The sequence below is a fragment of the Protomyctophum bolini genome, assembly GCF_963924005.1.
Source record: "Protomyctophum bolini genome assembly, chromosome: 15".
In the NCBI taxonomy this organism is placed as follows: domain Eukaryota; kingdom Metazoa; phylum Chordata; class Actinopteri; order Myctophiformes; family Myctophidae; genus Protomyctophum; species Protomyctophum bolini.
The window spans coordinates 13,521,278-13,534,275 of NC_137876.1; the positions used below are offsets into that span (position 1 = coordinate 13,521,278).

General features: G+C 42.7%; 1 protein-coding gene across 7 annotated transcripts in view; it reads left to right on the forward strand.

Moving 5' to 3' along the window:
* The window catches only part of LOC308329618 (centrosomal protein of 170 kDa protein B-like), a 43,773-nt gene extending 30,916 nt beyond the window's left edge, over nucleotides 1–12,857 (forward strand). For 3 of the 7 annotated variants that reach the window (XM_080784038.1, XM_080784032.1, XM_080784037.1), the window contains 10 exons: nucleotides 182–295; nucleotides 1,689–1,806; nucleotides 1,924–3,504; nucleotides 4,806–5,043; nucleotides 6,042–6,174; nucleotides 6,863–6,949; nucleotides 7,122–7,204; nucleotides 7,810–7,903; nucleotides 9,165–9,216; nucleotides 9,329–12,857. In XM_080784038.1, the coding sequence (XP_080640164.1) occupies nucleotides 182–295; nucleotides 1,689–1,806; nucleotides 1,924–3,504; nucleotides 4,806–5,043; nucleotides 6,042–6,174; nucleotides 6,863–6,949; nucleotides 7,122–7,204; nucleotides 7,810–7,903; nucleotides 9,165–9,216; nucleotides 9,329–9,552 (2,724 nt within the window). In that variant the 3' untranslated portion in view covers nucleotides 9,553–12,857. The remainder of the gene's footprint in view (nucleotides 1–181; nucleotides 296–1,688; nucleotides 1,807–1,923; nucleotides 3,505–4,805; nucleotides 5,044–6,041; nucleotides 6,175–6,862; nucleotides 6,950–7,121; nucleotides 7,205–7,809; nucleotides 7,904–9,164; nucleotides 9,217–9,328) is intronic. The other 4 variants (XM_080784035.1, XM_080784033.1, XM_080784034.1 and 1 more) reach the window with 4 other exon arrangements.
* Nucleotides 12,858–12,998: the final 141 nt, after the last annotated feature.

Consider the following 12,998-nt stretch of genomic DNA (forward strand, 5'->3'; position numbering starts at 1 on the left):
CCAGATCTACAAGCTCACAGCACAGATCTGCTATTTTTTTATATGTAAACTCACCGTGTCAAGAGCTGGCTTTTTATAATGTGCCGTGCCGACCGTGTCACGGGACAGAATAAGCCATGGTTTTCAGCGAGACTTCTGCTCACCGCGTAATCATCCACTGGCCGTGCTTTGTTCCTGACAGGTGTTTGGTGTTCTTGACAGCCCAGAACATAATGTTCAGGGCAGAACGCAGCATAGACAGAGTAGCTGTGAGGAGCTGATGCCAGCTCCAGCGCAGGGAGTAAGTCTGGTGAAGGTAAAGCCTCTCGCTCAGTGTGTGCCATCCGTTAAAGAATAATATCAACTTACTGTACCCTTCAAAGTTTGACGCTACAATCATTCAGCTTTTGGGTTAATGAATCAGCAATTTAAAGGGAAAATCCACCCTAGAATATAATTCACATACTGTGTGTTATTTGTTTTTTGAGTGTCAATGTTGAAGTGTTGATGTCATCTAGAGCTATATCCTGGGGCTGTTCAAAATGAATAACGGAAGAACTCCAGGGACACTACAGCACCCATTGTGGTTCATTGAAATATTTCAGAACCCAATAAAACTGATTTGGATCAATGTCCTATCGCAAACCACAATTCTGTGATCCCACAAAGTTAGTCATTAATTCGGTTTGATTGGAAGTTTCACCTGATGATGTCACATTCAAGTTGTCGAGCTCTGATCTACAGCTTAGGGTGACAGTTGTCTTTTTGTTGATATTGACTTCAAATCATTAGAATAGCACAGTGTGAATTCTGTTTTTAGGCTGAAGTTTCACTTTTTAAATGCACAAATATGTGTGCATTAGTCTCTTGATTAGTCTTGATGGTGTTTCCTTTCTTTATTGGGTGATCTTTCTCGTGGTTTCTTAATCAGTCTGTTTCTCCTCTACGGTTCGAGGTGGCTTGTTGTTTAGATATTTCTCATATCTGACATTGATGTTCTCTAGCAGCAGTTGGTCATGTTTCCCGGATGGTTATGATACATTTGTACTAAATGAATACTGATTGATTTTGATTATCTTCTTTTTGTTGAGATGGAGGAGGTGGCACAACTCTTATCCATGATGCAAAACATTATTTAAAAGGCACAGGAAACTGACAGTAGTCTTCCTCAAACCTGGAGGAAGACTATTGTCGAAATGTTGGTTTCCTGCACTTTTTTTCCTTTTTGCATTGTGGCTAAGAGTCTGGCCTCCACCTTCTGAACGTTATTACCTGCCATGGTTGTGTTTGCCTGATTATCTTCTTTTTACCATCACCAGAACTTGGTTGATTTTCAGTTGTGTTGAAAATAACTGTAGAAGCAAATAACTGTAGTCATCAATTGAATGTTTCTTCAGAATGCTCCCTTTCTTTGATGAAAAATCGCTTTCTAAACAGTTTGTTTTGATTTTGATCAAGCAACACGAGAGAGCAGTGTGTTGACTGTGATAGCTCAGTGTGTAATCGGCCTAAATCAGATGTGTAACTGTTTTTATAAAAGCAATAGCACACTCGAGGCCATGTGTTATAGTAAATTACATCCCAGCGCAGCTTGTCCCTGTGATTACTGCTGTGATGTTATTTACTATAATAATCCCTCTCGCATTCTTTTGCTTAAATAATGTATGAACCTGTATTAAAGCCGGAACCACTTTTCCAATGTGCTGTAGGTTCAGCCCAGGGGTCCAGCAGGTCAGGGGACTCCTAAGTGGGTGTCTCGCTGGGCCAGCTTGGCAGACAGCTACACAGACCCCGGCCATGCATCCCAGATGGACCTGCCAGGCGGAGGTAAGTCACTTGACAACGACATTACACACTGCACATTTGAAATGATAATGAGATGCCCTGATGAATATGAATGATACTCGGCTCTATTTTAATATGCATCAAATGGTTTGGATCCAGCAGGGGGTAGAGGTGTCCATAAGGCCACGTTCAACCGAAACGATGTCAGCCCCGACTGTGATGGTTCCAGAACTCGACGCATCCTGCCCCAGGTACCTCTGGGAGAGAAGAGTGAGGTTTCAATTCCCAGCATCCATGTTCACCGTGAACTGCAGTCAACCTTTGACGTAGAGGAGAGCAGTACTGTCACCCCCACGCCTCAGGAGGGCTTCCACAGTTCATCTCTCCAGGACGACTTGGAGCCCGATAGCCTCAGCGACGGCAGCAAATCAGACGATGGCTCAGTTGTGGAGCAGAGTAGGACACCGCCATCTGAACCTGCAGAGGAGGAGAAGTCCAGAGCTCCATCTAAGTCTACATCTTTCTACATCGGCTCTGGAGGGGCTACGTCCCCCAAACCAGAACGTGGAGGCTCAAAACCCAACAGTCCTAAGACGGAGAGAAGACAGCCAATCAAAACCTTCTCTACGGCCACCCTGACCAAGCAAAGAAGTACCCTTGGTCAGGTCAAGCACAACGCCTCGGCTCCCAACCTGGGCCAGGGGAGAGTAAGCCCCCAGCCCAAAGAGGCAGCCCTACCCCTGGTCAGACAGGAAAGCTTCACCAGGGACCGTCCCAGTAAAGCCAGGCTGCCTGACATCTCCAGCCAGAATGTTTCCAAAGACTCTGACCCTGATACGTCGCATGGAACCTCCAACCAGGATACTCAGTCATACCTCAAAGAAACAGAGGACGTTCTGGCTTCCCTGGAGGCCAAACTCCACCAAGTCAGCCGCCCAGATGCCACTTCCTCTCCAGTGATGGACTCTTTCTCTGGGGAGTCTGATATGGATACTTCCAGCACAGTCAGCCAGCACAGCAATAAGACTGGTCAAAACATATTGTCTCAAAAGCCCTCTAGGGAGAGGTCCTCGGCTAGCATAGCTAGCCAGGATTCCAGTCGGCAGTCTTCTGACTGTGCAGCGGACCGTAACCACAAGGCCGACAGCAGCAGAAGGCCTGTTGGGCAGAGACGCAACGTAGGCAAACGTGGCTCCGTGGACCTGAGCGACGACGCCCTGGGCTCTAACCTGCCTTATTCTGACCAGGAGTCTGGCACACGCCACACCGCCCGTAGTAGGAAACACACTGTGCCACTTCAGAGGGAGGACTCAAAGTCCTCCAAAGCTTCACAGGCCCTGGCCCGTTCCAACAGCTTGTCGGCTCCAAGGGCCACCAGGGCATCCATGCTGCGGCGGGCCCGTCTGGGGGAAGCTTCCGACAACGAGGGCACAGAGACGGACAGGCTATCCCAGCAGCCTCAGGAAAACAAGAAGCTCTCCAGGCTGGACATGCTGGCGATGCCTCGCAAGAGGACGGGCTCCTTCAACACACCCAGTGACACAGAATCCTCCAGCGCCCCGCTGGGGGTAGGCAGGAACGCAGGGTATTCTAACCGCAGCACGGACTCTAGCAACAGCTCTGCCCGCAAGGCGTCTCTACCTCCTGGGCCCACGCCTGCACCGCAGAAACAAGCACTTAACAGGACCCCCGTCACACGTGCACGCTCCAGTAGTGCCAAATACACCAGCAGCACAGCCAGTGAGTATGCACTTTATTTTTGACACGTCACTATAAAATACCATACAGTATTATTCCTTTATCTATTTATACTTCATTCATAATGTTTTAGCCAACACAATGTTTTCTAGGAATGTAAGGAATTTCTTCCTGGATTGGAAGCATTACCTGATTGGACCAACATTACTGAATTGGTTTGAGAGTTTTGTAATCTTCAGCCTATACTAACCAGGCCCCCCAGAAATCCATGATTCTTTCCATGATCCCAGAATTCTTCATGGAAACTGAATATGGAAAAGTAGTGCCTTTGCCGTACTGTTGTACCTACGGTACGAGACAGAGAGAGAGAGAGAGAGAGAGAGAGTTACATAAACAAGGCAGTGAAGAGGAAATTGAGTTATAATTGTAATACGTTTGTGTTTGCTGTCTGTGTTCATAAAGTCAGTTGTATGTTCCTGTCTGTGTTAAGTCAGTTGTATGTTCCTAAGGGTCTACAGTATATTTTTAGCTATTTAGCTATTTTTAGCTCCACTAGTAGCTGCAGCTCGCCAGCTCCAAGGATAGCAGAGTCCATACGGCCAACACTTTACTCCAAAACAAGTTATCTCAAACTACCGTATTGCATGTATTGATTGTCATGGAATGTTGTACCTTCTTGTGGACCCAAGCAGACCCTTCACTGTTTCATTGAAAAAGGCAACTTTGCAAATATTACAGAAAGTCGCTGAATTGAACTTTTTACAGTGGATTCCTGGGGGGCCTGACTAACAGTAGGCCTCTTCTTTATTTCACCAGCTTTATTTCATAAAATGTTAAGCCGGTGGAAAGGGAACTGGGACTTGGGGCTTTGATTAACAACTGATCAACTTTGTCCTACCCGAGGTGAAATTAGTTTACCCTTCATCTGCACAATGTTCTCATCAATTCTGCTGATTTAAGACCATGAAATGGTTGACCACAACGTGAGAACAGTGTGTTCTAGATGAACGATATAATAATAATGTATATCTTGTAGTACACAAAACTTGTTTTCTCTCTGTCACTGGTGCGGCTGTGGAAGTCTTGGGCTCATTTCAGATAAGGAAAGAAAATCGTTTCAACCATCTCACCCATTTGCTGCTGAAATGAGCACTTCCACCGTATACTAATGTAGTATTTGGTTCTGGTGAATGTTGTAGATCTGAGATACTTTGTGGTGCTCTTATTAGCAGTGTTCTTTGATAGTATCTGTATGTCTCTCTCTCTCTCTCTCTCTCCTTCCACACTGCCTTCCATAACAACCTCCTCCTCCTCATAACCTCAAACCAATTCACGGCCCCAAGGCTCCAGGAGACGTCAGAAAGGCTCCGGCTACGCCTCCACCTCGGAGGACGAGTATGAGTCCGTTCAGAGCACTCCTAAACACAAACGCTCCCAACCTTCCTCAGCTTCCCACAGCCCGCGCAGGCAGCCAGTGGTCGCCATGCGGCCCAAAGCCCGCAGCCGAGACTCGGAAGAGGAGAGCCAAGGAGAGGGAGACACATTCCACAGCTGGTCCAGCCACAGTGCAGAAATTGCAAGGTATTAAAAGTAGGAGGTGTGGGTGTGGGGCTGACCATTGACTGATGAATGAATTACACAATTGCACGCAGGTAGAACTTTATTCAGTTGTACGATACTCGATCAGAATTTTTCCTTTGAGGCTTAACTTGCATTGCATTGTGTACCGAATGTAATAATAAATAATATCTTTGTTGTTTATCAATTAACAAAAAGCCCCATTTCAGGATAAGTGACATTTTCTTTATTTTTCTTTTTATATAATTTTCAACCGCCACGAAATGATAGTGTTATCTGAAGCAATTTGCATACTGTACTGAAATAAATGGTATTATTATAAATGGTATAATTTATCAAGCACTCCTGTTAGTTCTAGTTGTAGGTATGTTTTCCGATATTCATGCCAGTATCGGAAAAGGTGCCAATACTGCTCAAAATGCTGGTATCAGCGATTCGGCGTGTATGCCAGTCTATGCCGATCCAATACCACGTAATATATCACACGATGATATTTCATTTGCAGTAATATTTTGATTGCTTCAGTTGATGTTGTATGACTTTTTGGTACTATTTTCTTGTAGCTGCAACCTAGATCAGTGGTTCTCAAATGTTTTAATGTCAAGGACACCCTTAACTCTGAGGGTGTACATGGAGGGTCCATTTGGTTCCTTTTGTACACACTCAGTTACAGACCTGTAAGGGTCTTCAAGGAACCCTGAGGGTCCCTAGACCCCACTGTTCTAGATACATTTTTATTCCAATCCACACTGGTATCGGATAGGTACTCTGTATCAACCAATACACGTCATGGGAAGTTATGGGGGGAAAATGGGTACTCTCTAGTAGTCAAATGGCTAAACATGCCGCAGCCAGGCCACCGGCATGTGTCCACTGGAGTGCTGTAAACAAAAACGCTTGACCTCCTTTTTAGCATTTCATGGATAATATGATGAGCATATTTCCTTGTGTAAGTATTAGTAAGCAGCAGGCTGCTGTGTGCTCTCCTCTCTGCATGGCAGGCTGAGTCAGGACCTGGCCAAAGATCTGGCTATCCTGGCCAGAGAGATCCATGACGTGGCTGGAGATGCTGATCCTCCCGACACTGAGGTGGCGGACAGCACCACCGTGTCTTCTGTGAGCGCTCATGAAGAGGTACAGCACATATTGTCTTACTTCTTTACTTACTTAGTGAATAGAATAGTAATACTATTCTATTGTGAAGAGGACATGTTGTGAATATGTGACATAACACTGTGGGCTGTATTTTGTATTACTTAATTTAAGACCTGGAGGCGTGATCAATGCCATTTGGCTATTCTGAGTGGCCAAAGAGCATTGACCACGCCTCCAGGTCTTAAGTTAAGTAATAAGACCTGGTACTTAAGACACGCAAAATACAGCCCACTGTGTGTCAAGAACTCCAGCTCGGCTCGGAAAGAATTCCACTAACCTGCATAAAACACATCATCAAGACCGTGTTTTTCTCAGGTTATAGGAGTTTTTATGTTTTCACAATAAGATGATAGGATTCAAGATAAAAATTTACTTAATGTGAGACTTTCCATTTTCCCTCTGTAGCACAAACTACATTCTTACTTGTTTTTGTTTGTGACAAGTGGATTTCTACCATTTACAAATCTCATTCAGAAGCAATTTCTCAATGGCATAGATAGCACACTTCTGATAACCACACCATCACTGTCGGATACCAATGTTAAATTCATTCACTATTCTTAACATTTCAAACAACAAATTTCACTTCTCTACCTGCTATGATTTGTAATAGATTGTAACTATTATAAATGATTGAGTGTTGATGTGAGGTCTATTTGTATTGCAGCATGTTCCACAGATTCCGGACTCTACGGAACCGGACCATGACACTTGTGACCATGAGACCACCTTGAGGCGTGGGAGCGAAGATGAGGTCTGACACATACGGACAATGTCACTCCTTTTTGAATGAAAGCTTCACAAGCTAGCCGATTTATATACTGTAGGTTTAGAGTGGTTGAAGGACCACTGGGGGTCCCCAGACCCCACTTTGAGAACCTCTGTACTACTATGCATGTTTACCTTTTATTCTTACCTTCCTATAGGCCACTGTAGACGAGCTGAATCCAGTGTCCCAGGTTTCCATGGCGATCAGAGAGAACACTGAGCAGTTGGCAGAGAAAATCAAGTATGAACCTCACACATCTATACGACATATTTAATGAATACAAGTATCATTTAATACAATACAACTACCACATCTGCAGTGGTTGGTGATGGTCTAACCTAAATTTTGCCTTATGTTTAAAAACCTAATGGCTCCCCCTGGTATAACCATGGGAGTATACCAGGGTTCCAATAAGGGATGTTACAATAAATCTCTCCATCGTGAGAGGACATACAACTTGTGGATTGTAGCTTTAACATAAGTAAATACCCTTTCCTGAGCCTATTTACAATTTGACAAACAAATCTTGTGTTATAACCAATACCCGTAATTGCCCACAGTAGTCATTTTAACTTTGTTCTTCTGTAACGGGTTATGTCTGCTTTATGAAAGAGAATAATATAGCACATGTAAGCTATTTTTGGTGCAGGACACCAGCAACGAAGTATAATTTAGCTAGGCTAATGAGCTGTGAGTCCATGAACATTTCCATGTTATAGCTACAGTTTATTCTTGCATGGCTTTGCCTGTAATTATTTGTGCTAAGCTACCCTTCAGTTTGCTTTACTAAAGCGGCTTCCTGCTGTAGCTACTGTACTTAACATCACCTGGCTTTGTGCTCACAGGGTGCTGTTCCAGGACAAGATTGATGTCTGGGAAAAGATTGAGGCAAAGGTCAATGCTGACAGTGATGTCCCTATACTCCAAACCTCAAACAAGGTCCGTTGGTGCATCTACTTAATATTTTCCCCAGTTTAGTGATTGGGGAGGGAATTGAAACCCACATCACCGTAACCAAAGATCCTTTATTTTAACAAGATGGCCACTCCCACCATCATTAGTACAAAAGATGGGAATCAACTGGTCTCCGAAGTGGGCACAGTCACCCACTTCTCAATCAGAACTAACAAACTTGCATCCTGTCTGTGGGTGCATTTGGAAATGACCTTTGATAATGCTGAGACTCACCCCAGGTGCTCTCTGGTCGTTCAGAAATTCAGAGCAGTCAGACCATTGCAGATTCTCAGAGCACATTTCCGAATGCTTCGCTGGTTTCTGTCCAAGGGTCACACTATATCCCCCCCATTCCCCTCCCTGCTGAACAGGTCCTCTGACCAGCCAGCAGGGTTCGCTAATTCAGCAAAAAGGACTAGGGCTGCACAATATGTTGTATTTTTGTCATCCAATATCAGAACGGCCAAGTGTCATGAAGCCTATATATTGAGCTTCAGGCCATGTACATATCAGATTATCAAAAATATCAGATGTACTATCACAGCACATTGCATTGCGATGTGTTGTGACTCGTGAGCATGTAAGACATGCAACAACAGAAATGAAGATATATCAAACACAACATGTGTTGCATTTTAGACGGTGTCATGCTCGTAGAACGCAGTACCACAGCATGGTACCAATCATGTTTTCACGTGCACTCGCTGGTACGGTGCACACACTTGCGCGCTAGAACTCGTCCCCATAACAGAAGCGTAGAGTCTGAAAGACGGAGGTGAGAAAAACAATCTGCTCCTCTGACAACAATAGATCTACATTGGCTGCGGTAGTACGGGGGAAAAGGATCACCATTACACGACTGATTTTAGATTATATTGAAACACAAAATAACTTAACCACAGACTTATAATCGACAGAAAGTTGGCTTTTTAATTTGCTGGCTTTAGTCGTTTTTAGTTTTAAGAATGACTCGCTTTTTTTTGTCAAAGCGTTGCAACGCGACAGTGACATGTGATTTTGTAGATTACCTATTTCCAACGAAGATATTTTGTGAAAACGGAATAAAGGAGCGGGCTATGTACAGACTCATAGGGGTCTCCGGTCAACAGTATAGATTTTCAGTTTAAAAGAAATCCCCCTCTTTTTAGTTTTAGCTACCTATAATACCGGTAACCATACCCTCCCAGACATCCCTCTTTGTTTGTTTCGTCTATTTCACCTAAAGGTCATGACTTCTGCATTTCAGGAAATTGCATCGATCCTAAAAGAGCTCAGAAGAGTACAAACACAGCTTGAGGGTGAGTCCGTTCAAAATAACTCAAATTAAGCTGTATCTTCACTCCTCTGCACATACAGTAGCTTGTCTTCCTCAACTGGTGAGCTCACGCTTTGTGTTTTTGTCCTCATCAGTCATCAACACCATCATGGGGCCCAGTGGCCAGGCTGAACCCGCCAAGCCGTCCTCAGCTCCCGTGGTCACTTCCACAGCGGGGGTGCGACCGTCCAGACCCCCCGTCAGAGACCGGAGGACGGTCCCCTCCACCACCCATCGAGGCGGTGGCCCCAGGCCCGGCGAGAGGTCGAGGACGGTGGCGCCAGATGACGTCAGACATGGTTTTGGACACTTAGTCTGAGGTCGGCCACACGCACACTACAACAACACACTTCCCTCAGCGGTGTTCATCTGCTGTCACACCGCCACAACGCCAGGTGCAGGGTCGTTCCCACCTGAATTAAATGGGGAAGTGAGACCAAAATATAACATACAGTAAACTACTGCACTATGCGCACTAAAAGACATCGCTGTGTATCCACTGGTCCAATGCAAAGTCCTGCGCTAACCACTTAAGCCCTATGTACTACTTTGTCGAGGGACAAATAGTGAAAATAGCAGATCTGTGTGAGCTTGATCTGAAGTTTTTGAAAATTGAAAAAACTATTTAACTTTTTGTTTTTATATTTTGTAAAGTGTAGATGCCCAGGGTTAATGTGGTTAAACATTTGTCCAAGAAGCTCTGCCTTGTCTAAATGTGAGGTTAATGGTTAGAGGACACATTGACGCCACTATACCTCCAATTCACCTTCAAAAGGTGTCAGGGCTATACTTGATTTTTGTGCATGTCTTTTATTGACGTGCTAATTTGCCAATGATATGACCAATGTTGATTATGTTTAGAGCACAATATAATTAGTAGGATTTAAATTAAAATTCAGTGTAATCAACTCAGGCACAATGGGTCACTTTTTAGAGCTATTCTAATAAACTAAGATAAGATTGTTTTGTATTAACGACAAATCACGTTTTGAGGAAGTGGTTAATTGAGATTTTATTTTGTCTGCAGGAAAACCTTGCCGATCTGATTGTACTGTGTATTTGCACCCCTAGAATTATGTCAAATTTCATTGTTGACCACTTTTCCCTCTGTGGAATATAAAGAATGTCAAAAATGTTTTTCATTAGTGCCGAGCAATGTGGTATTTAACCACTTAAGCCCTATATAAGAAATAGGAGATCTACAAGCTCAGTCACAGCACATCATGTGAGCTTGTAGGATCAGCTATTCCATGTTTAAGTGGTTAAGGCGAAGTATGGCTCTTTGACAGAATGAATAATCTCTCATCAGACATTAAAGCCTTAGCCAACGTGGCTTTGAGACAGTCTGCAGAGATGGTGTGCCAGAAATCGAATATTGTATTGCCAGTAGACACATGCCATTATAATACAAATGTGCTTTACAACCATATCTACTGTGACACTACATATTTACTCCTACTCTAGGTTAAAAAAATAAGATTAAAAAAAATCTGTCTGGATTGAATGTGAGATTCTGAAAACATGTTTATAATGTAATAATGGTAAGTAAGTGTTTTTTACTCCCAACAGAAGAGCACAAGATCTGTAACATTAAACTCAAATGTGGTAATGGAGGCCATTCTAAATATTTCACTGAAGAAATGCAAAGTGTGAGGTGCCAGATGTTAAACAACAAAAACATATCTACAAGCTAACATGCCATAAACCTTCTGGTGGCTGTTAATTAAAAGGTTACTGTGGGCTTTTTTATACTAGGTGGTATGTGCTACACTATGGGCTACACTAGTAATGATATCGATGCGTGAAGATTAGCTCATGCAGAGTCCTGTTTGGAGATATGACCACTCATCCAATAGCTTCTGCAGCTCATCAGACAAAAGCAAACGGCAAGAAACAGAATTTTAAGCAACAAAGAATAATACAAGTTTAAACCATCCATCCATGCCAGTCAACAAACAAAATGGTTCCATGATGCTCTGTGAGATGAAAGCGTATTGATAACACATATAAAAGCACTCTGGCCACTTGGACACTGCTGTCATCACTTCCTGGACACTGGGAACATGATACAAGCCGTTCAAATTCAGTGAAGCTTGATGCAACATAAAGATATTTCACTATCAAAGATGAATTTACCGTCACAGTACAGAGCAAGCCCAGTCAAAACTCTGGCCTTTTTGCATGCTGTCTTGTCATTCAAAATGCTTATTTATATTTACTTGATGCTGTTTTTTGGTCTGCCAAACTGCTGAACCACTGATGCATAAGCATTGCTAGAGAGTAACTCTTACCACCTTGTATAAACTATTTTCTTTCCACACATGGGTACAATGTGAATGTTAAGTCACTTGGCAACAAAACCAGTCGGGTGTTCAAGCATTCCTCCTACAGTACAGTATTTATACTATTTTGGAAGTGTATGTTTTATGTTTGTCTAAAGTGATTTGGTATGCCTTTTCTATGCCTATGGTGTGCAGTTGCACAATTACTGACATATCCACAGATCGGAATCATTTTAAAGGGAAACTGAAGCCCAATTTATAACGGTTTTGTTATAGCAGATCTACAAGTTCACAATGCGGTGAGCTTGTATGATGGAGCATAGCTTTATGCTCCATTGGCCGATATATGATTATCGTTCTAATGTGACAAGGACATGTGGCTCGGCACAATCACCACCAGCCTAAGTGAAACAATGTTTTTTGAGGCATTTGAGCATTGGCTAGTTGAGATTATTCAGCAGCAGGATTTTTTTCTCAAGTTTCCCTTTGAGATGTACGTGTGATCCCTATTTTAGATACACTCCGGTTCACTTTATAGGACAATAAACAACACAACACATTATTGCTGTCATAAGAGCTTTTATTGAGTCAGTAATGGTTTAGTTCCTGTTGTCTTAAACGATTAGTAATGGGGCTACATCTGTCATTTCCACCTATTTGTAAACCATTCATATAAAACATGTCTTCTTCATATGTCTATATTCTTAATATATTTTCATTGAAATATTACCTCTCACCACATTGTATTTTGCACTAATGTACAACAGTGTCCCCTCAAACACATGCTGCTTTTATTGCAGACAGGGTCGTTGTGAGGGTCGTTGAGGGTCGCAGTCTTTGCATGTTTCCATGCTATACACACACTACAGATTTGATTGTAATTTTGACATCCTCTGTGCCACAGAATCTTTTGCTATAGCAAAGTACAATGCTTGTTTACGTACATTTGGACTACTGTTTCTCAAATTGCTGCTGCTAGCTATTTCTGGGATATATATATGTATTGTTAATTTAACATCTTAAGCCTTAAGCCCTATTTTATACATTGTATGATGGTGCCACAACACCTGTGCTAGACAAGTTATAAATCTGGCTTAAGACTTTCCTCCTTTGCTTTACTTTACATGTAAGTTCAATGTTTCTATGAATGTATGTATATTTGTATGTTTCATATACTCATTTAGTTTTTTGTTTCTTTTGTCCTTGTTCTATAGCTTTGCACCTCACACAGATTCTTCTAATGTTCTGTGTTCGATGTCGATATCATTTTTTTGACTGGATATACTGTACATGTAATTTTTTGAATAAATGAGTTGATAAAGAAATTCTAATAAATGCAATCGTTATTAATCGATTGTCTGACGCCTGAATCTATTGTTAGTTGGCAGCTGCTGGAACGCCATTGTTTAGTTTTATGTTAAAACAAGAACTGAAAACCGAAAAGGGAACCCAGTCTTGAATGCATTTACTATATTAACATACT